Here is a 27,587-nt window from a genome sequence, read left to right as displayed (position 1 = left end):
TTTTATTTTTAAACCTTTTTTTTTTACTTTTGGCATGCTTCAATAGCCTCCATAGGAGGCTAGAAGCATGCGCAACCCGATCGGCTCTGCTACATATGGGCGATGAGCAGATCGCCCATATGTAGCAGATTTACTGCTGTGCTTTCAGCGCCGACCACCGGGTGGCGCTGAAAGCCATATGCGTGGAACAACCATAGAGGTCTCATAGAGACCTCTGGTTGTCCAGGCAACATGACGCCGACCCCCGATCACGTGACGGGGTCGGCGGTGACGTCATTTCCGGCCCGGCGGCCGGAAATGCTATTTAAATGCACGCTGTCAGCTTTGACAGCGGCATTTAACTAGTTAATAGGCGCGGGCGGACGGCAATTCCGCTCGCGCCTATTGCGGGCACATGTCAGCTGTTCATAACAGCTGGCATGTCCCGGCTTTGATGCGGGCTCACCGCCGGAGCCCTCATCAAAGCAGGGGAGATGTCTGATGACAGACTGTGTCCGTCATTGGACATTAAGGGGTTAACAATGAATTTTATAGGGTCACTGTTGACATTTAGGATTGATATTTCCAATAGGTGGCATCAGAAATACTTCTCTTTTCCTCTGTGAAGAGACTATTTGCATGTTTAACTTTCCATGGGAACATTGCATGGCCTCAAAGTCTCCATATGCCAACTTGAAGCTCTGTTCAATGAGAATATTTATTGCTTTATTAATTAGAATAATTGCCATTGTTGGTACAAGATGCTTGATTGGCATGTTTTTATTGTGTAGACAGTTGGCACTAGCTATCTGTGACGAGAATTAGCAGGTAAACTTGGCTCAACTGTTCATTTGCATGGTAAGGGAAAGAAAATGCATTTTTTTAGCTATTAACATAAACCATTGTACTTTTTTATTCTATTTCTTTTTTTTTCAGTCGTACATATAGAGAGAGAAGAAAAACTTGAAAAATTACAAGTCAAATCCATACCAAAACGTAAGAAAATTCAAGAACATGGCTGATTGTTCATTTAATAGTATTCCTTTTAACATTGTAAGAAATGTATGCAACGTTAAGCATATAAAAAATGCATATTTCACAATGAATGATTGTTGAAGTGAAGCCCTTGTATAAAGCCACTTCAGTGCTTTAGAGAAGTTCATTATGAGCACTGTGCCCTGAAATAACGCTATGCTCTAAAGTGGCTCCTCTTCCTTAATAAATTGAAACTGTGATAACTTTACCTAGTTCTTTTTCTTTGATTTTTCCTCAGCTCTATAAAATGAATAAAATAATAGCTACCTTAAAAACAAAAAAGCTCAAAGGGATTGTCCCCTTTGGTTCATCAATGATGAGTTGATAAAAGATGTTCTGCCCAACATTGAGCTATATAGTCTGTGAAGAATCCACCAGCAAATGTTCTAATTCCTTCAGTGTCGCTTCAGCTGAAATGAAGCATAACTCAGTTTCCATTAAGAATCCAGGGTGGTGCTACCAACCCTTCTCTTGACTGAGAACTCTTGAATAGGGTATTTAACATTAATTTTATAAAACTCGTACTGTAGAGTAATATCAAATGATTAATTAGTTAGAGAAGACCTGTCACCAGCTCAACAGGGCCAGTTTTTGCTCTTATCTGATTCCTGCTGGTCTGAAGAGTATTCTTTTCATAATCTGCCATATAGTTCATGAGATATGAGACCTTTCTTTCAGTACTAATTTAAAGCTCCACCACATTTTGGTTTGCAGCCCAATTTTCAGTGTCATGTTGTTGTTGCATCCTTTTGACAACCAAGGAGTTGTTTGTGTGCAAAATGTCTTGGCTTTAATATATTTACAACCCCCCAAAAAAGCATACTAACATCCTGGGTAGAAAAAAAAGGATGTAGCAACAACGTGTTGCTGAAAATTTTACCTCAAAACAAAATTGATAATTTGTTTTGTACTCTGATTCTTTTATAGTTTTACATTATAGAGTTCTGTGTGTGCTCACATGTGTGTTTGAGATGGTGCATTGTGGTATGAGAGGTGGAGGTCCGACTGACCTAAACATAACATAGAACACACATGATCACTAGTGCTATGCCTAAGCATGAACCTTAAATTCAGTCTGTTGTGGGGGACAAAGGTAATATGATGCAAAATATCTTACAAAAAATAAATAAAATGAAAATAAATCCTAAAACAAAACTAGAGGTCATAAAAAGGACAATTCTCCGACTGAAAAGATCCCTGCACATTGAGACATAAACCAAACTAAACAGACAGGTAGTTCAAGGGTTTTATTTTCTATTTTTAGAAAATAGATTTTTTAATATGTAAGATAAAGTTATAATGATATTATTTTTAGTACACTATTATTATAATTTGACCTTGCTTAATTCATGTAAAACATAGACATGTTGACAGTAAACCCTTTGAGTTGTAAGTTTTCATTTTGCATTTCTTAGTTCTTCATAAAGAAAGGCCAGTAAAGGAAGAACACGTTGAAAAGCCAAAACACAAAGGTATGTATATAAATATAAGATAACATTTTGTAAATGTCAATGAGAAGGATTTTTTCTTGTCTGCCTTTGGCTTTATCCATATGTAAATATCACATAGAGGTATGTCTCACAGGAGTAGCTATAGAGAGGAAATTCCTGATTTCATAATGTCAGCTCTACATAAACTAATGCCAAGCAAATTAATTTTCCTTTGAAATGAGTTGGGGAATGAAACGTCAATCTTGGATACACTGAAGTGATTGCTATATCATTTACAGGTATAATTTCTGCAAGAACTCTGTTCATATAGAAAGAAATACATATATACAGTACGTGTATGCGTAGCAGCTTAGAATCATCAAATCTTACAATGAACTATGTTAAAACAACCAATGAAGCAACAGAATTACTTTTATTTCCCCTTGCCGCATTTTTCGGATTATAAGATTCACTTGGGGGTGCATCTAATAATGCAAATATACCTTACCAGCCGTGGTGCAGCAGGGTCACAGGATCGCTGCTGGAGGAGGCAATAGTGGCGCATTGTTGCAGGCTGCAGGCTGGGATGAGGGGGTGTTCGGATATGAGGTGCTGTGGGTGTTCGGTGATGTTGGGGCTCCGCCGACATTTTGTGAAAGCCGGTAGCCCCCGCAATTCCATGGATTACTATGCAGCAGACTCCGGGAAAATAGCTGCTGGGGTGGCACATGCGCAGATGGAGATCTCGTCACCAAGATCTTGAGAGATGAGATCTCAGTGCCAAGATCTCCATCTGTGCATGCTCCGCCCTTGGCAGCCATTTTCCTGGTGTTCACAGCATAGTAAACCATGGAAGTCCGGGGACTGCGAGCTTTCACAAAATGTCGGCGGAGCCCCCGCACCACCGAACACCCACAGAGTCGCACATTAGAACACCCCTTTCTTACAGTCTGGTGTCCACAGCTTCGTCCCACTCCTACCTCCACCAGCAGCGACCCTGGGAACCTGCTTCACCGCAGCAATCACCCTCATTAAGCAATCAGATGCATGGATTATAAGAAGCACCACCATTTTATTAAAAAGGTTTTTTTCCTATTTTTCTCCTCAAAATTTTGCGTGAGTCTTATAATCTGGTGCGTCTTATTAATCGCAAAATACGGTAACCCCCCCAAAAAAAATAACAGTTATCTTATAATTTATGTGTCACCAAAATGGTTCAGAAAAGTCCAATGCGTATTCAAATTCATCAACTTATTTCCATTCAATGTGACATTATTGTCCAAAAATAGTAAAACACAAGAAAAAGTTAAAGGGGTTGTCTGGACTTTTCACATAATCTCAGTACATATCTGGGCTGCAGAATTATGACAATAAGTAATGTACTTTCTGTCACTAGTTTGCACGGTTTTCTAGATATTCTGAACAGAACGTCCAAGGGGCGGTGTGTTATGGCATTGAAATGAGAACTAGTCTTAACCTCCTAGTCTACTCCAAGCATTCCCTCTATAGCAACAACCCCACCCTCCATCACTACAGGCCCTCCCCGTCCACATGAAGAAGCCCTCATCACACAGTAACAAATCCTCCCCCTCAAGCAGCCTCACTGCAGAGAGCAGACCACTTAGCTGCTCCTCCCCCAGACACACACTGAACAGTGTTCTATGGAAAGTGAAACTAGTGAGGAGGAGGGAAAATCGTCCTGTATTCTGGGCCACTCCATGATTACAATACATAACTCATTATCAGTAATTCTTTCCCTCACTGTCCCAGGCTGCTGGCAGCAGTGAGAACAGACTGTGTGATGGCCAGTGATGGGGGTCTGAAGCTTCTAATCTGCACAGGGGATGGCAGTTACTGATGTAATCTGTTCTGTGACAAAGCCTCTGCTGTGTGAATGAGACAGCTCTGTGTCACTGATGTCTTCACACAGCAGCAGATTTGGTGCAGTGTATGTGTGAGCACTGTGTCTCTAATGACACAAATGCTGATGGGAGCAGCCTGTCCAATCAGCAGCTGTAAAAGTGTGAAGTGTTGGGGGGTGTATGTATGTATGTATTGTGCTGCTTTCACAAATACAGGATCACTGCTGTGTTCTTTCCAATGCTGGAATGATGATAAAAATGAGTGCTGAGGCAGTTTACTGCCAGCCAATGAGTGGGCAGCGGGTGGTGCTGGTCACTGGAGCTTGCAGGGAGTTTGGTGGAGCTTCAGCATGTGTCTGGGGGAGGAGCAGCTCTCTGCTCTCTGCAGTGAGGCTGCTGGAGGGGAAGAATTCGTTACTGTGTGATGAGGGCTGCTTCATGTGGACGGGGAGGGCCTATAGCTATGGAGGGCGGGGTTGTTGCTATAGAGGGTGTGAGAATCATGTGGGAATAGTGGATAAGGGCAGGTATATCTCGCCCAGATTCCTTTCCTATGTGGCCTAGTCTGGTCAGTATCGCACCTGCTTACTAATGGATAATGGGAGGTGGATATAAAAGGATGCCAGGTGGTTGTGTGAGTGTCTCAGCCTGGGAACACAGAGAGCCTGTCTGTGTGAGAGACACACGTGAGTGGAAGCAGTGCCCACTGCAACTGTGGTTTGGCTGGACGGGAGAAGCCCGCCAGTTGGTAGTTAGGTTGTACTTTGTTTAGTTAGTGCCAGACAGGCAAGGATTTGTTTTATGTTTTATTTCTTTATGCATTGCTTTCACCATTAATAAACCTGACCCAGTGTCAGTTATACCCGAATCCCAGCTCTGCGCCTGTTTCATGCTGAACGCACGTGACCTTTGACCCCAGCAAAGGCGATCCCGGAGTGTTTTATCACATTGTGGTGGAGAACGCGGGCATCACGTTGCAAGCATGAGCATGGAGGACGTGGTGAAAGCGCTGTTACAGTCCACCGCCGTCCAGCAAGAAGCTAATCGGGTGATGATGGCCCAGCTGAAGGAGTTGGTGGACATGACAGTTACCGATCGTTCGCTTCTCCAGCAGGTGGCACAGCGCTTGGCAAGCTTACCTGAGCTTAACCTGGAAGCCGAGTCAAGAGTGATTCACGTGAGTCGGTACTGGCAGAAGATGACGACCGAAGATGACGTCGAGGCATACCTGACCACGTTTGAACGGACGGCGGTGCGAGAAAAATGGCCGAAGGCACGATGGGCCGGCCTGATTGCCCCGTTTCTTTCCGGTGAGGCCCAAAAGGCTTATTATGACTTAGAGCCTGAAGCCGCGCAGGACTTTGACAAATTGAAAGCCGAGATCTTGGCCCGGCTGGGAGTGACGACCGCTGTCCGTGCACAGAGAGTGCATCAATGGACTTATCAGCCGGATAAACCACCGCGGTCCCAGATGTTTGACCTGATCCACGTGAAGAAGAAGTGGCTACAACCCGAGGTGTTGACAGCGCCAGAGATAATCCAGAGAGTCGTCATGGACAAGTACCTGAGAGCTCTACCGCCAGCCCTGAGGAAGTGGGTAAGCCATGGAAATCCTACGACGGCAGATCAACTAGTGGATCTGGTTGAACGTTACTCCGTGGCGGAAGGACTCCGAGACGACGCTACCCCACCTCGTTCTTCATCATCTCCACGTGGAACTGGTAAAACTGTTCCAGGGAGTAGGGGAGATGGAAAAATCCCTAAGACAGTGGGGGAGGAAAACGGGACTGCCTGCACTGCGAGGCCGAGAGTAACGAACTATGGTCTAAACAAGGGGCCCGTTAGGTGTTTCCGCTGCCAAGAGATGGGACATATTGCTGCGAACTGTCCGGTCACTACTGAACCCATGCAGTGCGACGTCACAGACTCTAAAAACCGCATGTCTATGGTTGCACGGGTAGTGAGTGTGAATGCCGGTCAAAAGGATGTGGAAAAACACTTGTGTGATTTAACTGTTGATGGCAAAAATGTGGTGGCATTGTTAGACTCGGGAAGTGTGGTGACTCTGGTGAAGGCCAGTCTGGTGTCAGCCCCGACTGGACCATCAGACAAATTTTCTGTAACGTGTGTGCATGGAGACACCTGTTCGTACCTCACCGCGGTCATATGCATTACTACTTCCTATGGGTCTGTGCAACATAAAGTGGGACTCGTCCCGGCGTTATTGCATGATGTTATCCTGGGCCGGGATTTTCCCCACTTCTGGCAATTGTGGGAGAATCAGTTGATGCCCTCGGGTAATAGTGTACATGATTCTTCTCCCAGGGAGCGTGTGGGTCCCGAACCCCTGGAAGAGGTCTCCCCGGAAGACTCGGGGGAAGAGTCTGCGGGAAATGACCTGCAGTTCCCGTTTTCAGTCATGGCGGGTGATAATGAGGAGACCGGGGAAGAGGAGGAGGCTGACAGCCGTCCACCTCCCCGTTTGCCGGATTTAGAAGTTCAGAAAGATGACTTCCAAAGTGAGCAAATAAAGGATCCTACCCTCTCTCAGGCTAGGACAAATGTAAAAGTGTTAAATGGGGTACCCTTAGAACCTGGCTCTAGGCTGGCATATCCTTACAGGGTTCTGGAGAATGATTTACTCTATCAGATAGAGAAAAAGGGGGAAGATACGGTGCAACTATTAGTCGTGCCAAAACCCTACCGGCGGCAGGTGCTGGACCTGGCCCACGGACATGTGATGGGAGGTCACCTGGGAGTCCAGAAAACCACCGAAAGGATATTACACTGTTTTGTTTGGCCAGGCATGCATCATGATATTCGTGTATATTGCGAGTCTTGTCCTGACTGCCAAGCCTCTGCACCTAAGCCCCGGTTCTGTAGCCCTTTGGTACCCTTACCTATTATTGAAGTCCCGTTTGAGAGGATTGGGATGGATTTAGTTGGGCCCCTTCCACGGTCTGCACGTGGACACCAACATATCCTGGTCATCTTGGATTACTCCACTCGTTACCCGGAGGCCATCCCTTTGCGTAACACGGCCACCAAGACGATTGCCAAGGAGCTGGTGCATGTGTTTAGTCGGGTCGGTATACCAAAACAGATACTCACCGACCAGGGGACCCCCTTTATGTCCAGGATAATGAAGGAGCTCTGCCGATTGTTACAAATCGAACCGTTACGCACATCCGTGTATCACCCTAAAACAGACGGGTTGGTTGAACGGTTCAATAAAACTCTGAAGCAGATGCTGAGAAAGGTGATAGACAAGGATGGGAAGAACTGGGACTATTTACTTCCGTATTTGCTTTTTGCCATCAGGGAAGTACCCCAGTCTTCCACGGGATTCTCGTCTTTTGAGTTATTGTACGCCCGACGTCCTCGCGGACTGTTAGACGTTGCAAAGGAAAACTGGGAGGGTCAGGTCACTCCGTTTAAAACAGTGATAGATCACGTCACACAAATGCAGGACCGTATTGCGGCTGTTATGCCTATCGTCAAAGAACATATGTTACAGGCTCAAGGAGCCCAAAAAAGAATCTATGATAGGGGCGCCAAGATCCGTACGTTTGCACCCGGAGATAGGTTGTTGATCCTGGTCCCCACGGTGGACAGTAAGTTCCTGGCAAAGTGGCAGGGCCCCTTTGAGATCAAGGAAAGAGTTGGTGAAGTAAACTACAAAGTATACCAGGCAGGTAAACGGAAACCTGAACAGATTTATCATGTAAATCTGATAAAGCCCTGGAAGGATCGGTCTGCCTTGTCAGCGGAGCTGGCCCGTCCTGTCTGCTCGCATACCGTACCGGAGGTACGGGTTGCAGAGACTCTCTCGGAGCGGCAAAAGACGGAAGTCAGGCAGTTTCTACTTCACAACCAAAAGTTTTTCTCAGAAAAACCCGGGCAGACTATGCTAATGAAACATGACATCGTAACAGAACCTGGTGTCACAGTTCACGTAAAGCCCTACCGAATCCCGGAAGCACCGTGAAGCCGTTTCCCGGGAAGTGAAGGCAATGTTAGAGTTAGGAGTCATTGAGGAATCGCACAGTGCGTGGTCCAGCCCGATTGTGCTAATTCCTAAACCGGACGGCACCATCCGGTTCTGCAATGACTTCAGGAAACTGAATGCGGTTTCAAAATTTGATGCCTACCCCATGCCCCGGGTCGACGAGTTAATAGATCGGTTAGGAAAAGCCTGGTATATTACGACCCTAGACCTAACAAAGGGGTATTGGCAGATCCCTCTGGTGGAGGCTGCCAGAGAAAAGACAGTATTTGCTACGCCGGAAGGTTTATTTCAGTATGTGTATATGCCGTTTGGACTGCACGGGGCACCGGCGACCTTCCAGAGACTGATGGATCGAGTCTTGAGGCCACATAGGCGGTATGCTTCGGCCTATTTGTATGACATTGTCATTTACAGCTTGGACTGGGAGACTCATCTCCAGAAAGTACAAGCTGTGATTGACGACCTGTGGGAGGCAGGTCTAACTGCGAACCCCAAGAAATGTCACATCGGGCTAGAAGAAGCCCGGTATTTGGGGTATGTAATTGGGAGGGGTGTTGTTAAACCCCAGGTTGATAAGATTCAGGCGGTTCAGGACTGGCCACAACCTGTCAACAAGAAGCAGGTGCAAGCCTTCCTGGGGATTGCCGGTTATTATCGCCGGTTCATACCCAATTTTGCAGCCATCGCTACCCCCCTGACGGATCTTACAAAAGGGAAAGACTCCGTCATGATTAAATGGAGTTTAGCGGCTGAAGAAGCCTTCCATGGCCTAAAACGGGCACTTTGCTCTCAGCCCGTACTGGTGACTCCGGACTTCCGCAGCGAGTTTGTGGTACAAACGGATGCCTCTGATACCGGTATCGGGGCCGTACTCTCACAAGTGAGGGACGGAGTGGAACACCCAGTCCTCTATCTCAGCAGGAAGCTGAATAAACACGAGCAAAGGTATGCAGTCGTGGAAAAAGAGTGCCTAGCCATTAAGTGGGCTCTAGAGGCCCTCAAATATTACCTGGTGGGCCGAAAGTTCAGGCTGATCACTGACCATGCCCCTCTCAAGTGGATGCACTTGAACAAGGAACGGAATAGCCGGGTGACCCGGTGGTTCCTTGCCCTGCAGGCCTACACTTTTATGGTGGAGCACCGCCCAGGGGTACAGATGGGGAATGCAGATGCCCTGTCCCGAGTGCACTGTTTGGCGGGTGTCATTGCTCGACCGGAGTGGTCTGAGCAGAGGGGGGGGATATGTGAGAATCATGTGGGAATAGTGGATGAGGGCAGGTATATCTCGCCCAGATTCCTTTCCTATGTGGCCTAGTCTGGTCAGTATCGCACCTGCTTACTAATGGATAATGGGAGGTGGATATAAAAGGATGCCAGGTGGTTGTGTGAGTGTCTCAGCCTGGGAACACAGAGAGCCTGTCTGTATGAGAGACACACGTGAGTGGAAGCAGTGCCCAATGCAACTGTGGTTTGGCTGGACGGGAGAAGCCCGCCAGTTGGTAGTTAGGTTGTACTTTGTTTAGTTAGTGCCGGACAGGCAAGGATTTGTTTTATGTTTTATTTCTTTATGCATTGCTTTCACCATTAATAAACCTGACCCAGTGTCAGTTATACCCGAATCCCAGCTCTGCGCCTGAGTTTCATGCTGAACGCACGTGACCTTTGACCCCAGCAAAGGCGATCCCGGAGTGTTTTATCACAAGGGCATGTTTGGAGTAGAGTAGGAGGTTACGACCAGTTCTCATTTCAATGCCATAACACACCCCCCCCTTGGACGTTCTGTTCAGAATATCTAGAAAACCGTGCAAACTAATGACAGAAAGTAAATTACTTATTGTCATAATTCTGCAGCACAGATATGTACTGAGATTATGTGAAAAGCCCGGACAACCCCTTTAGCAAATTTGGTATTTTCCAGCCACCCTGTGTAATTAAAGCGTAATTAAAGTAATGGTCCACCCTGCACTGAATAATTTAAATACTGTAAAAAATGCAAAATCAACTGCTGTTTTTTTCATTCATATCTTAAAAACATAAGCATCAATTAATAAATTATCACAAATGTATCCAAAATTGAGCCAATAAAATACAACTCATCTCTAAAAAAAAATTATTAGACAGACAAAAGAATGCAAATCTAAAAATGTTATGAATGGTGGCTCAGTGGTTAGCACTGTTGCTTTGATGTGTTGGGGTTCTGGGTTCAAACTCTATCAAGAGCAACATCTGTAAAGAATTTGAGAAACTGCAAGGGTCCCACAAGGGTTGCCGTGACATGGTGGGATGGCTTGTACATTCTTTTGATCAAAATTATGTTTACTAAATACCCTTATTATTATTATTACTACCTTCATGCAATGTTTGCAATTTATTTTTTACTTTTTTATTTTAGTATATTTTTTTTGCTTTTTGTTTTATCTGTAAAGAATTTGTATGTTCTCCCCTACTTTGCATTAGTTTCCTCTAGGTTTTTCAGTTTCCTCCCACACTCAAGCAACATAAAAACAGCATACAGTGAGGAAAAAAATTATTTCGTCAGCCACCCATTGTGCAAGTTCTTCTACTTAAAAAGATGAGAGAGGACTGTAATTGACATCATAGGTAGACCACAACTATGAGAGTCATAAGAGAAAACAAATCCAGAAAATCACCTTGTCTTACTTATCTTGCAAGATTTATTTTGCAAATTATGGTGGAAAATAAGTATTTGGTCACCTAAAAATATGCAAAATTTCTCGCTCTCACAGACCTGTAACTTCTTTAAGAGGCTCCTCTGTCCTCCACCCATTACCTGTAGTAATGGCACCTGTTTGAACAGTATAAAAAACACCTGTCCACAACCTCAAACAGTCACACTCCAAACTCCACTATGTTGAAGACCAAAGAGCTGTTGAAGGACATCAGAAACAAAATTGTAGCCCTGCACCAGACTGGGAAGACTGAATCTGCAATAGGCAAGCAGCTTGGTGTGATGAAATCAAATGTGGGAGCAATAATAAGAAAATGGAAGACATACAAGACCACTGATAATCTCCCTCAATCTGGGGCTCCATGCAAGATCTCACCCTGTGGGGTCAAAATGATTACAAGAGTGGTGAGCAAAAATCCCAGAACCATACGGGGGGGGACCTAGTGAATGACCTGCATAGAGCTGGGACCACCGTAACAAAGGCTACATCAGTAACGCACTACGTCGCCAGAGACTCAGATCGATCCGGCAGTGCCAGATGTATCCTCCTGCTTAAGCCAGTACATGTCTGGGCCTGTCTGAAGATTGCTAGAGAGCATTTGGATTATCCAGAAGAGTATTGGGAGAATGTCATATGGTCTGATGAAACCAAAGTAGAACTGTTTGGTAGAAACAAAACTTGTTGTGTTTGAAGGAGACAGAATGCTAAGTTGCATCAAAAGAACACCAGACCTACTGTGAAGCATAGGGGTGGCAACATCATACTTTAGGGCTGTTTCTCTGCAAATGAACCAGGACGACTGATCCATGTACATGAGAGAATGAATGGGGCCATGTATCATGAGATTTTGAGTGAAAACCTCCTTCCATCAGCAAGGGCATTGAAAATGAAACATGGATGAGTCTTTTGGCATGATAATGATCCCAAGCACACCACCAGGGCAATGAAGGAGTGGCTTCGTAAGAAGCATATGAAAGTCCTGGAGTGGCCTAGCCAGTCTCCACATCTCAACCCTACAGGAAGCCTTTGGAGGGATTTGAAAGTCCGTGTTTCCCAGCGACAAGCCCAAAACATCACTGCTCTAGAAGAAATCTGTATGGCGGAATGAGCCAACATACCACCAACAGTGTGTGCCAACCTTGTGAAGACTTACAGAAAATGTTTGACCTCTGTCATTGCCAACAAAGGATATATAACAAAATATTGAGATGAAATTTTGTTAATAGCCAAATACTTATCTTCCACCATAATTTGCAAAATAAATCTTGCCAAATCAGATAAGGTTATTTTCTGGATTTGTTTTCTCATTTTGACTCTCATAGTTGTGGTCTACCTATGATGTCAGTTACAGGCCTCTCTCATCTTTTTAAGTGGGATAACTTGCACATTTGATGGCTGACTAAATACTTTTTTTCCCCACTGTATGTCAAAAATACTCAGGCCTTAAATGGAATCTGTCACCAGGTTTTTTGCTGAGAGGAGCATGATCTAGGAATAATGACCCTGATTGTACCGATATGTCACTTACTGGGCTGCTTGTTGCAGTTTTGATAAAATTACTGTTTTCTCTAATGCAGATCCAGCAGTTCTCTAAATGCTGAGCTCTGTATAACCCTGCCAACACTACTGATTGGCAGCTTTCTGTATACACATTCCATAAGCAGAAAGCTGTCAATCAGTGGTAGGGGTATGTTTAGACTAAATGGACTAAATATTTTTCACTGCTCCTGCAGTCCTGTTCGAAACAGTAATTCAACAGTACAGGCCATTCAGTCATCTTTGTCTAAGCCAATATGCTAATGACATCTGAAAGAATAAAACACATATTAAACACCTTAACTACTTAGTGCTCCTATCCATTTATATCAGCAGGCTGACCCTGGTAATTGCTGCAATAAAAATATTTTATGTTATGTACTTACCAGAATTGAATCAACTATTCCTAATAGAGAGAAACGAGGCTTGTTTCCAAACTCCATCTTACTGGAAATGGATGATGTTCCGCATCCTGGATTAGGGATGAGAAAATGCAGGGTACTCAATCTTTTACAGTGACAGAAGACAGAAAGTTAATGCAGCATACAGTCTGAACCAAACTATCTAGTAGACGCCACAGTTTTTTTTTTTTATCTTCACTCACAATATTATTGGCGATCATAAATATGCAACAAGTCCACATTTTTCTTGAAATTAAAATTTAAGCACCGATTTGTAAATGCTGTTTGTCAGCTTTGTGTGCTACCTAGTAAAATAAGGAATAAATATGTGTTCAGTAAGGTTGCAATATGTACGATATCTATTAGGGTTAGACGTATAGTTCAAATAAAAATAACAAAATAACAATCAAGCTGCAAACATGTACTTTAATTGGCTTTAATACTAAACTATTGTACTTGTATGTTTGGGGGATTAAACCCAAGCTCTTGTAATTTAGCAAGAGCCGGTTGGGTCCCTTGCTGTCTGGGATGACAGAAGAGGTTTATATTTTTTTCCAGCAGCAGTGGCCTCTGTGACCACAATCATTGTACCCTTGATCAGGGGCCAAACGGGGAATTCACCGGTCACCCTACGGTCCTGTCCAAGTCTGATTGTCTGTGCCTGGTATTTCAGCTAAGCTCCATGGGGGCTGAATGTGGCTAACCTGCAACAATACATGCACGGGGCATACTTATTGCTCCAAACAATTTAGTTGGCTGGTATCCAGAAATGTAGGTTCCTGGTTACACCAATCTAATGAGAATCTAATGAGAATTCTTTTAAAGAATGAACCATAATTTGTATTTTAGAAATTCAAATACCAAAGCCTGAAGTAAAGGAAAAACCAGAGAAAAAGACCCTGACCAAAGGTAACAAAATATTTTTTTTTTCATCTGTAATATGATTTTACAGCTCACTTCAGCAATTCTGGAAGTGAGCATGCAAAGAGAAAAATTGGACAGATAATAAATACTATAAGCAACAACTATATTTCACACTTTTATACTATAAATATTTTAAAAATATTTATTGCAATGAGATGGAAAATAAGAATTGTGGCAAATGACCAGCTTCACTGTGTATATTGAGGTCAACATCTGAAGATATTTTTGGGGTTTTGTTAGGATTATTAGGGCATTGATATGACATATGAGCCTTGGAGCCTAAGTGAGATGACAATGATGATGATAATGTAGTGGACAAGACCTGGAGTCAATGAAGTCATGTCATCGGAGGAAGAGGGTGTTACCCTCGGTGATGCACAATGAAGGTGATATGCTACTAAATGATCCTCTGGTTCACGGTCATCTTGTTTTGCAGCCAGCTCTGGAGAAAGTGATGTCACTGGTGGTTTACGAGAAACAACAGTGTGTTTTTTGTGGTTGTTGTCCACTCTGAGGTCATCTCAGGTGTGGGAATTCTTTTGCAAGTTGTGAGGAGACTAATCTATCGCAGGGTGCATACAGTGCTGTTCTAAAATAAGCTGGGTATATCCAGGCACACATGGACTAGGATATATGTCACTCAGTCAGCATACAAAATGGCATAACAAGCTTATGTGGATAAAGCAAACTGACCAGTAAGATGAGCAAGGCTCAAGCTGTCCTGCTTCTCCTCACAATCGACTTTCTGGTAACTATTATTGCCATTTCATTGTCTTCCTCCCTGTCACTATTCTTATCTACTGCTTTCCATACACAACCCGCCCTACCTTAATTGATCATTAGTTCACTCTTTGAGTACCTAAAGGGGGCTTTACACATAGCGATATCGCTAGCAATATCGCTAAAGCGTCACCGATTTTGTGAAGCAACAGCGATATTGCTAGCGATATCGCTACATGTGATACTTCCGACCAGCTCCCCCGCTGGCTATCGCTGATTGCGCGAGAACGTCCTGGGCTGTTTCTCGGCGGTGGCTTCCTGCTGCCGACAATGAGTGACGCATGGATGCGGGCAGAGGACGTCATCATCGCCGCGTCTGGCAGGTAAGTAACGACCGCTGCTGCGTCGCTGTGTCACTGCTGAGATCTGCCTGTTTGGCAGCTCACTAGCGACTATTTAGCGATGCACCAGCGATCCTGACCTGGTCATATCATTGTCGGGATCGCTTGTGCATCGCTAAATGTAACGGGGCCCTAAGAAACATGCGTTCAATCATCCAATTATGTGGTAATTGTATTCAGGTATGTCTGGTCAGAAGCCTCTCGCACAGCTAAATCAGATCTCACACTTTGTACTCATCTCGGCATGCATAGCATGTCAATCTCCACAAGGAGAAATGATGCTTCTTGGATATCGGACAGACACCTCTCACACAGCCAAACCAGATCTCACACTTTACACTGATGAGGGGCAGTACCCCGAAACACAGTGTCTGCAAATTGAGATTCAGGTTTGGCCTTTATCCTAAGTCCTGTGACAAGGCTCGTTAAAGGGTCGACATTGGCTTCTAGGACTGCTACTTCCAATAGGTGACACTAGAGTTCTAGTCCTCTTTCTCTCTGAAGAGACAATTTGCATTCTTTATAATCACAATTCCATAAAAACGGCCACCATAAAAAAGCTCATTTTGGATGCTGATGAATAGACAAGATCTTGTCAACTTGTTTTGGATGTCTAATATTGCGATTCATGGCAAATTTATTCACATTCACAAGTCACATTTTATTGGATTATTTTTCAAATTTGTCAAATTCAAATTTCAAATTGTTTGATCATCTCTAGTAGGTAGACATATTGCACATGTATGCACACATTGCTAATGAAATTGATGCATATGCAATATGTGTGCAGATGTATAAAGGTGAACCTAGCCTTTATAGTTTTATGCAAATTTAGTAATTTCAAATAGTTTATTAAATATACCTGTAGAGGTGGGCTGAGCTGGGGGGTGGTCCCTCTCTTTGCCGCGCAGAGATGTAACAGAAACAAAATGGAGGCAGGTCCTGGGTGCAACAGGTCCAAGTTTATTTTCACTCGCCGTTCGCCTGACCGCCTCAAAAGCACACCGCACTTCCTTGAACTCACGGCCCTCCGTTTCCAGGGCCGCTTCTCACACACCGTACGTTACACTGGGGACGTATTGTGCATACACCGTCCCCTCTTCGCTCGTCGACGCTCCTGACAGGTCCGTCACTGTGGCCGCCTTAGGCCCGTAAACCAACAGCACTTCCACTGATCAGTCGTCGTGTCAAATATGGTGTCTTACACCTAGTGCCTCGTCCCTTCTGCGGTTCTTCCTGTCAGGACCACCCCCCTGATGTTCTCTCTCCTCAGTCCCCCTGGTTTAGATTCTCCTCACAGCGCACAGACTGTCACAGTCCTCCTGTCACTGGAGCTCCCCCTGGGGACTGGAACCTTCTGGAACCCTCCCTCAGTATTTATAACACTCCCGGTCCCCTGTCACTGTAACTCCGCCCCGCATGACCAACGGTTTCTAAAGCCCTAAGCTGATGTCAAGTCCTTTGCTTACACTCCTCCCTGCCATCTAATGGTCAACCCAAGGTACTGCACATCCACTACACTTTCCTAGCTGTTTCCCCACCTGTCTAAACTGTGCAAACCTATCTTTCTCTATACTGACACGTCCATCCGTCCGTCAGGTCACCTTCCCTACATACCTTTAATATGTAACATGAAAAATATTCTATTTAATAGCTAACCTAAATAAAAATGTGAAAATGGAATTTAGATTGAGACAGAGGGGCTGATATATAAGAGGTTTATGCCAGAATTTTGGATTAAAACACCTTAATAAAAAGTAACAATAATTTTGAACAAATCAGAAGTTGCATAAAAATAGTTTTACTTCTGGCATTTTCATGCCAATCTCGGTCAGTAAAGTTGAATATCAAGTGGAATTGAAATCCTCTTGAATTTTACAAAATATACGCAATTGCCAACTTGCAAATTGTTTTTAATTTATTTCTGCGAGGAATCAACAAAATAGTGATCACTGGTGGTCACCATTTTTCTGCACTGTAAAGGATCATCCCAAGGTGAAAAACTTAAAAAAATCCTTATACTTACCTTACCGCTCACCTCACTAGCCCCTCTGCTCCTCGCCATCACCCATCTGTTCCTCGCCGCATCTTTCTAGCACTGCCGCCTGCATTGAAATCCCCAGATAAGGTCACGGTACCCTTCCAGGCCTCATCAGAGCGACACCTGGCCTAGCATGACAGGAATATGGATTTAGCGGGAGAGGTGATGATATGAAAATAATGAAAGGACCAGATGAGTGATGATGAAGAGCAGAGGATCCGGTGAGCAGTAAGGCGACTAAAGATTTTTTCTATTTTTTTACATGCCACAGCACAATTATGGACCTTAAATTTGCAAACAATAACTTCCTAGGGCAATGTTCCGGAAAATACGTGCAAGCTGGCAAATATGAATTTTGCTTGAATTGCTTATGTTCACCAGCCAACTATGCCAACATATGAGGAGAATGGGTGGGGCGCAGTGTGGCAAAGTTCTATCAACAAATTCTTAAAGAGTTATGCAACTTTAGTGGTGTAAAGTTACTCCAGAAATGTACCCCAGTTTGTAGTTTACGCCAAGCAAAGTTAATAGCAGGTCAATATTTATGAAAAAATTAACAATTTTTTCCCCCAATATCCATCAATACATTTAACAGAAGTGCAACCACTTATCACATTCATTCAGTTACCCTACACCTTTTTTATGACGTTTGGTAGGTGAACACTAAACTAGTGTTGCCGAAAGGATAAGGTATACCACATAACAGTATACCATTCAATAGTTTACTAGCCACTTAACCTCGTCTTCCTGTGATGCTAGTGCAGGCTTCCCATATAGCTAATACCTTCACAGACCTGAGTTCAGTAAGAGAAGACGATACACATCCCTACTCTAAATCCTTCGCAAATGTCACCACTAACCGGATCACTGTAACAGCAGTGACTTCAGCTGTTCCTATCAATCCCAGCTCCCCATTGGGAAACGACAGCGACACAGCATTAGAAAGGAAGTGTCTGTTCCTTCGAAGCTGGCAAAATAATTATGATAACATTTTTATTTTTCCTTACTGTTTCTAACCCCTTTTTACTCACTAACCAATACTTTGACAAAATATTTTGAATAAAAAAACAAATAAACCACATACCGAATAACTATTTGATCATTAATTGCTGAGTAATTTCATATTATAAGTAGAATGACTTTATGATATAATATGTGTTGATAGCAGATTTGGGATATACAGATAGATAGATAGATAGATAGATAGATAGATAGATAGATAATGTTTATCAATCAGAGCTCAGTTTTTATTTTATGAGCTCAATTTTAGAAATTGTTGAGACACTTGATATCTTTTTTTGCCTGTCGAGTAGTCATGCTTACTAGTCTCGCAGAATCGCACCTGGAGTGCTACACAAGATACTATGTACTCTTATGAAACGAATTTGTAATGATGTATGCCAAAATTTTTACTCACTGTTTTGGAACTTGTAAGTGAAAAGAAATCTCTGTATGCTTCCATGTGAGGAACAATTATTAATTATTAATATATTCAAGTATGGTGTAAAATTGGAACCCATTAAAGTAATCATAAAGTGTGTTGTGATTGGTCTTCCTCTCAAATGATCTGCCTACCACTGATATTCTTAGAGCAATCTGAGAAAATGTCTGAACTGTTAGAAAGGATACCAAAAAACGAAAAGGGTTAAAATAAAATTGGGAATGGCTTCCTCAAGAGCTGTAAAATAATAATATATTCCCAGGATAGCCCAATATAACTTAGGCTAGTTTCACACTAGCGTATTTAACATGCAGCGTATGGTGCCGCTAAGTCCCGCCCCTGCCCGCTCCATGCCCGCCCCTTCCGGTCATCTCCTCCTACTATCGCACACGGCCGCATGCGATCTGCGCACCCTATCTTTAGCATAGGGTGCGCAGACCGTGCGCTGGCCGTGCACTAGTAGGATTTGTGCATGCACTGCGCACTTCTGAAGGTGCGCCGGTGTGCGCCGAACGCACCATGTTGCATTTTGGTGCGCTCGGCGCACCTTCAAAAGTGCACAGCGCACGCAACAATCCTACTAGCGCACGGCCAGTGCATGGTCTGCGCACCCTATGCTAAAGATAGGGTGCGCAGATCGCATGCGGCCGTGTGCGATAGTAGGAGGCGATGACCGGATGGGGCGGGGCTTAGCAGCGCCGTGCGCTGCATGTAGAATACGCTAGTGTGAAACTAGCCTTATTTAGTAGAAGCTAATTAGTTATTACACCTACCTTGTCTGTCTTATGGTATGTGCACATGTTGCGGATTCTGCTGTGTTTTACCTGCAGATTTAGTGCAGATTAGCCTGCGGATTTCTCCTGTGTTTTGACACCTGCGGGTTTCTATAATGGAGCAGGTGTCAAACCGCTGCTGATTCCGCAGCATGTGCACAGCGTTTTTCAATTCACATAGACTTTAATGCTACTGTACAACGCAGCAGAATCTGCCACGTGTGCACAGACCCTGAGATGCATCACATTCATTAACAATTAAAAGACATTCAACTTTGAATTAATTTTTCTTATCATTCAGATGTTGAGCACAAACGACAGAAATAAACAGCAGTCAAGGACTGGAATACATTTCTTCTATAAATGACGCCACTTTTGTGTTGTAAATTATAATGAACTTGTGGGACTGTGTAACACCATATCCTCCAGCTATGCTCCACCCATTTTTAATAAATTTGGTAGAGGTGGAGTAAAATGTACAAAAGTGGCAAAATTATCGTGCAAAAAAATATTGTTGACCCCCCAAAAAATTGTGAAATTTTCAAAAGTTTTGCCAACAGTTTTCTTGTACATACTGTTTTATGAATCGGATCGTGAAGATATACTGTCCTGTTTGACCTATTTTTTTTATAACCATCATTAGAAGGAAAAAAAAGAAAACAAAACTGTGTTCCCTACTATAAACGTCGGAATTTTTTCTTATGGCAACTCATAAACGTAAATGTTATGAAAAGGCAGTAATTCAGAAAACATATTACGAGACCTTAGAGTCATGGTCTGGCAAAGAAAAAGAAATGCAGAGCTAGGAGAATAAGTTCAGACTGAATGAAATCTGGATCAAGGAATGCTGTGCCAATAAGGTCTGTCTGTGTGGCTGAACATTATTATTAGCAGTGGTGATAGCCAACAGCTGAAGTAGCACATTGTTGCAGCCTGATTCAATATGTTCCAAGTGATCAGTAGACTCGAAACATGTGAGCTCGGGGCCTGGAGCACTCATGCCTTATGTCCAGCAATTTTTTCTTTTATACTTTTTTCTATGTCAAACACAATCTATTACTTGAAAGTTGGTATATGGAAAGCATCTACTGATGATTATCTGCTCGTCGACTATAGTGAAAAGAACAAAATGCCCTATATGTTATAACTAAAATCGTATTTTTCCATATGATTTATTTGTTGCTGCTTATACAGCCCCAATCATAGGTGCAAAATAAAGAATAACATGCAAAAGAAGAAAAAAAGGTGAAAAATAAACAACAATAATTAAATACGAATGGTGCAAAAGCAATAATGAATCACGCCCAAAGTTCTCCTATACATCCATCCAAGGGCCTGATGGAGCACTCAGTCTAATTTCTCTCCATGGGTTATAGTTTCAGAAGTCAATTAACGTATAAGATTTTAAGTGAAGAAAAACAGTGGAAATATCCATGTAACGTTAACATATCCGACTGTAGATTAGTTCCAGATGGAAACCAGTGTTAACTAACAGCCAAGTTAATATCACACTGCACTAAAAGACTTATGCTCTTGTGAAATATGAAAAAGCCGCAAATATTATCCCTTTCAGGGGCAGATTCCTATGTTGCTGATGTACATGGCCATGGCTTTTTGGCAAAATTACTATTTAATGAGTAGCAAAAGGATTTGTTGACTGATAAATGAAGAAACTGCATCCTTTTAAGAAGCCTTCCAAAAATTACATATTTTTTTCGGAACAGAAATAGACTTTATGCTATGGATGAAAAGAAACTTTGGCTTTTAGCATGATGTTGAAAAAAAATCCTTATTTTTGGACCAGCAACAGGTTTGCAGTTTGGAAAATGAAGTAGCAATGACTTTTTTAAAAGCCACGCATAAATTACCCCTTAATAAGAGCAGTTTCAGATTTATTCCTTTTGTACAAGGCAGGATTTCCAGTAGCAGTAGAGTTCAACTATAAAACACCGTGGACAAGCTGTTTATTGGCAGGAGAAGTGGCAACAACAGCAACCACACATTATGGAATAGGATGCGACAATGAGATGTCTGTGTGTGGAAGGCCTGCACCGACTGCCTTGGCAGCAGTACAATATAGCTATAGATCATAATGGACTAACAGCAGATGTGTGGAATTCTGCTGATAGTGCAAACAGCACATTATAAACCAGTCAAGAAGATATCCAGCTGTTTAGGTCCAGCACTGGCAGTCACAACAGCAGCAACAAGAGCAGTAGTATAGCATATATAAAACATGATGCACAGGCAAAAGATGTCCATCAAAGTGGATAGCATTGGCACAGAAGGGAGCAGAACAGTATGTATCACATTGGACAGGCAGGCAGATGCTAAGGCCAATCAAATCATTGGCATCAGCTGTATGTGATTGAAAATCGGAATTGATTCATGTCTGATTTATTTTGTTAAATATAATGATATCTATACAGGCTGAGGAGAATCTGGTCTGATTGGCATGACAAAGCCTCATGCCACTCTAAATACCCTGTTTTGCATTGCACTGGAGATTGGATAACACAGTACATCCATGGCAATCTATTTCAGTTCTTACCACTGACTAGCCCAGAAGACCATGGGTCGGGGCTCAGAGTATTTACTGAAAAAAAGGACACTGTCTAGGTATAACTGAACTTGGCTCTTTACACGGGGCATCTCTATTTGCTGGTGTGTCAGCGGTGAGATCCATGCTGAAGTGTGCCAGTCAGCAGTGAGATCCATGTATAGGATTACCTGACAGTGATAGTGGCTACTCCCTACCCCAACGCGTGTTTCACCGCTGGCTTCTTCCGGGAGCATCACCAGCAGTGAAATGCACATTGGGGTGGGGAGTCGCCACTATCACTGTCAGGTAATCCTTTACATGGATCTCGCTGTTAACCCTTTTTGAATAATACTATGCTAGCTTTTCCCCTTCACTTGAAGTGCCAGTTGCTTTCATAACAAAGGATTTTTTACAGGGTTATCTTTCATCAGTTATTGGAACTGTTACATTCATTTAAGTGATGGTGTGGCGTCTCTCATGGTGAGATATTTTACCTATTATGATAGCAACTTTTTTAATCATCATAAATAAAAACTATTTTTATTATTCTCTGGAGCTCTTCATTTTTTCTGTTGATGACAGTCTTCAGAATGTTGGTCATAGATAAACTCTTTCCTTTGATACAAGCAAGAACTAAGTGTAAAACTGTACTTTAAACCCCTAGTGGGAGGATAACGTTGTCAAAGAATGATGGCTATGGCACACTTACATGTGGTAGCATGGCATGTAGTGATAGTATGTTTGCCTGGGGTGCTAAAGTGTGTTTCACCCTTGCTTCATCAGGGGACATATATTAACTCTACACAGTAGAAATCATGGGTATCTAGGGCATTTTAGGGAAATTCAAAGTCGAGTTGGGGCACCACATCCATTATTATTAGGGAGCCGACCTCGGAGGTTACTTAGTACCATTCATGGAGGATAATTTAGGGTTCTATTAGTGCTAACTTTTGCTCTGTATCACACAGGGCAATCTCAATTAGTAATCATATTTGGCTCTTCTTTGGGCCATTATCTTTATACTGTATGTCTTTTGTCTGTTTTTGTTGGGGTTCCCATTTTGAATGCATATCTAATAAACTTGACTGTGTTTTCAGCTAAGTTAATATGTTAGCAAAACAGATGTGCAAAAAACCAGACATGCACATATAACAATAATACTTTTATTTATAACGCGCTAGCAAATTTCACGGCAAGTTATAATTAAACAGCGACATGTACAGAAAAAAAATCCATTAACCCCTTCGTGACATGCACCGCACTAGTACTGCTCTGCAGTAGGTGTGATTGTGCCCAGAGCAGTACTAGTATGGTGCCACAATTGCGCGGCCTCACACTGAGCGCCGCAACGTTTGCTTGCAGGTGTCAGCAGTATATGACAGCTGACACTCCGCAGAAAACCCACTATTGGTGCTAGCACCGATCATGGGCATTTAACCCCTCAGATGCCACTGTCTATAGTGATAGCAGCATAGAGAAGAATCGTGCAGGCAGGGGGCTCCCTGCATGCTTCCCTCAGAACAACGCGATGTGATCACGTTGTTCTGCAATCTGCTGTGATAAAGTAATGTTCTATACTGGGACAATTTAGTAAAGTTAAAAAATATGTTATAATGTGTGAAAATATTTTTTAAAAAATCCCCAAATAATAATAAATATATATTTCACCAATAAATACATTTATTTATGTAAATAAAAAAATAAATAAACGTACACATATTTGGTATCGCCGCATCCGTATCGACCCGTTCTATAAAACTGTCCCACTAGTTAACCCCTTCAGTGAACACCGTAAAAAATAAATAAAAAACGAAGCAAAAAACAATGCTTCATCATTATACCGCAATAAAACGCAATCAAAAAGACAGTTGTAAATAAAAATGGTACCGTTGAAAATGTCATCTTGTCCCGCAAAAACCAAGCTGCCATACTGCTCCATCAGCTTAAAAATAAAAAAAGTTTTAGCTCTCAGAATAAAGAGATGCAAAAATAATTATTTTTTCTCTAAAATAGTTTTTTAATAAAAAAGATATAAATTAGGTATCATTGTAATTGTACTGACCCGAAGAGTAAAGCGGTCTTACCAATTTTAACACATGCGGAACAGTATATTTAAAAAATCAGTTCCTGAATTGCTGGTATTTGCTCATTCTGTCTCCCAAAAATCGGAATAGAAAGCAATCAAAAAATATCATGTGCCCAAAAATGGGCTCGTTCCACAAAAAACAATCCCACACATGACTCTGTTGGCCGAAATATAAAAAAAATTATAGCTCTCAAAATATGGTGATGCAAAAACTAATTTTTGCAATAAAAAATGTCTTTTAGTGTGTGACAGCAACCAAACATAAAAACCAATATAAATCTGGTATCACTGTAATTGCACCAAACCGAATAATAAAGTCGCCTAATCACGTATACTGCATGAGGAATGACATAAAACATAAATAAAACCAATTCTTCACCTGCTGTTGATTTTTTCATTCTGCCTCCCAAAAATCACAGTAGGGCTCGACGCACATTTATCCTGCGCTATGCGCTGAGTACTTACGTCGGGGGTTTCTGTGTAAATTTCTGAAATACATGATTCAAGCAGAACGTCAGGTTGAAGGTTCCCTATAATGAAGCAGAAGGAGGCACTGAGGGTGCCATAGGACATGTGATACGGAGGTGTCCATCTTTTTTGCATTGCATAAAAGTGCCATCAGCCACAGTTTTGTGCACTTCTGTAAAAAAGGAAACTGTGGAACAGATGCCAGACGGAGTCCAGAGTAACTCTGCTGCCTCAATTTAGTGAATTGATCCATTGGGGGTTTCATCTGAAACACGTTACTCAGAGATTTAGATGGAAACCGCAAAGTAAGTGGTCAGTGTAGAGCGCCGGACAACTGTGATCCCAAACGTTTTGTAAAATGTTCCCAGTAAAAGCTTCCACGTAATCCACAAAAAAGCAAGCCCTCACTCAGATCTGTTGTCTGCTAACCGAAATATAGTGGGATTCCATATTACTGGTAGCACAAAGGCTCTGGAAAAGCAAAATGACTCCTCACCCGCCAAAAGAAATTCAGCAAATTCTGCACTCCCAAATCTAAATACCCCCCTACCTTCTGAGCCTCAGTGTGCCTAAACCACATTTAGCACCCACATGTTTGGTGTTTCTGCAGTGATGGCAGGCCACCTAATTTACAGGTGCATGTCTCCAGAAACATGAGCTGGGCATATTGTACTGGTCACTACAACGGGAGTTTGCGATTTTCACTCAGCAACATCCACTGCTGCCTGTTTCTGGAAAACACCCATGGAGTGAAAATGATCACTACCTCTGTAGATAAATTCCCAAAGGGTTATAATTTCCAAAATGGGGTCACTTGAGGGGGTTTACACTGTTTAGGCACTTCAGGGGCTCTTGAAATGCTACATGGCGTCCGTTAATTATTCCATCAAATTTTGCATTCAAAAAGTCAAATGGCACTCCTTCCCTTCCAAGTTCTGCCGTGCACCCAAACAGTAGTATTCCCCCATATATGGGGTATCGTCGTACTCAGGAGAAATTGCACAACAAATTGTATAGAGCAATTTCTCCTGTTACCCTAAAGAAAATGCAAAATATGGAGCTAGAAAAGATTTATTTGGGAAAAATGTGATTTTTTTTATTTCCACAGCTCTACGTTATAAACTTCTGTAAGGCACCTGTGGGATCAAGGTGCTCAATACACATCTAGATAAGTTCCATAAGGGGTCTGGTTTCCAAACTGATGTCACTTGTTAGGGGTTTCAGTACATCGGGTGCTCTCCAAATGCGACATGGCATTATTCCAGCATATTTTACATTCAAAAAATCAAATGGCGCTTCTTTCCCTTCCAATCCCTGCCTTGTGCCCAAACAGTAGATTTCCGCCACATATGGGGAATTGGCATGCTCAGGAAAAATTGCACAACAAAATGTATGGTCCATTTTGTCCTGTTGCCCTTTCGAAAGTAAAAAAAATTAGGTCTAAAGGAAAATTTTTGTGAAACAAAAGTAAATGTTTATTTGTTACTTTCACAATCCAGAAATACCTGTGAAGCACCTGAAGGGTTAGTAAACTTCTTAAAAGTGGTTTTGTGTACCTTGAGGGGTGCAGTTTTTAGAATGGTGTCATTTTTGGGGATTTTCTGTCATCTAGGCCTTTCAAAATCACTTCAAATGTGAGGTGTCCCAAAAAAATGGTTTTGCAAATTTTGTTGTAAAAATGAGAAATCACTGGTCAACTTTTAACCCTTATAACTTCCTAACAAAAAAATTTGTTTACAAAATTGTGCTGATGTAAAGTAGACATGTGGGAAATTTTATATATTAACTATTTTGTGCGATATTACTCTCTAATTTAAGGGCACAAAAATTTAAAGTTTGAAAATTGTGACATTTTCAAAATTTTCACCAAATTTCCATTTTTCACAAATAAACGCAAGTCATATCTAAGAAATTTTACTGCTATCATAAAGCACAATACGTTACGAGTAAACATTCTCAGAATCACTGGGATCCGTTGAAGCGTTCCAGAGTTATTACCTCATAAATTAAAGTTTAGTGGTCGGAATTGTAAAAATTAGATAGGTAATTTGTCAGGACTAGAGTTGAGCGATACCGTCCGATACTTCAAAGTATCGGATCGGAATGGATCGGCCGATCTTTAAAAAAAGTATCGGTATCGCCGATTCCGATACCGGAAGTCCCATTCAAGTCTATGGGACTTCCGGTATCGGAATAAGAAAAACCCTGTTTTTGCCTTGTACAGCCTCTCTGGGGTCTGTACGGGCCTTTCGGGGGGCTGTGCCGGCCTGCCAGGGGGTCTGTGCAGGCTCCGGTGGTCTGTGCCGGCCTGCCGGGGGGCTGTGCCGGCCTGCCGGTGGTCTGTGCAGGCTCCGGTGGGCTGTGCCGGCCTGCCGGGGGGCTGTGCCGGCCTGCCGTGGTCTGTGCAGGCTCCGGGGGGCTGTGCCGGCCTGCGGGGGGCTGTGCCGGTCTGCCGGTGGTCTGTGCAGGCTCCGGGGGGCTGTGCCGGCCTGCCGGGGGGCTGTGCCGGCCTGCCGGTGGTCTGTGCAGGCTTCGGGGGTCTGTGCAGGCATCGTCCGATGGGACTACAAGTCCCATCGGGCGATGCCTGCTACCATGACAGTGATTGACACATTAGCCAATGATGGGACAGTAGTAGTCCCATCATCCGGCTAATGTGTTAAATGTTAAAAAAAAAAAAAAAAAAATACTACATACATACTACATGCATGCTACATACATACTACATGCTACATACATACTACATGCTACATACATACTACATGCTACATACATACTACATATATACTACATGCATGCTACATACATACTACATGCTACATACATACTACATGCTACATACATGCTACATATATACTACATACATACTACATACATGCTACATACATGCTACATACATACTGCATGCTACATACATACTACATACATACTACATACATACTACATGCATGCTACATGCATGCTACATACATACTGCATGCTACATACATACTACATACATACTATATACATACTACATGCTACATACATACTACATATATACTACATGCATGCTACATACATACTACATGCTACATACATACCACATACATACTACATACATGCTACATGCTACATACATACTACATATATACTACATGCATGCTACATACATACTACATACATACTACATGCTACATACATACCACATATATACTACATACATACAATACATTCATACAATACATACATAGACATACAGTACATATA

General features: G+C 42.6%; 1 protein-coding gene across 1 annotated transcript in view; it reads left to right on the top strand.

The window, feature by feature from the left end:
• The window catches only part of TRDN (triadin), a 477,806-nt gene that overhangs the window by 160,151 nt on the left and 290,068 nt on the right, over positions 1–27,587 (top strand). Inside the window, exons 5-7 of the mRNA XM_073576110.1 lie at positions 916–975; positions 2,430–2,486; positions 13,792–13,851. Of these exons, the coding sequence (XP_073432211.1) occupies positions 916–975; positions 2,430–2,486; positions 13,792–13,851 (177 nt within the window). The remainder of the gene's footprint in view (positions 1–915; positions 976–2,429; positions 2,487–13,791; positions 13,852–27,587) is intronic.

Source organism: Dendrobates tinctorius, unplaced genomic scaffold (genome assembly GCF_039654945.1).
Source record: "Dendrobates tinctorius isolate UK_male_01 unplaced genomic scaffold, ASM3965494v1 ptg000046l, whole genome shotgun sequence".
NCBI classification, from domain to species: domain Eukaryota; kingdom Metazoa; phylum Chordata; class Amphibia; order Anura; family Dendrobatidae; genus Dendrobates; species Dendrobates tinctorius.
This window is presented reverse-complemented; position numbering and strand designations above follow the sequence as displayed.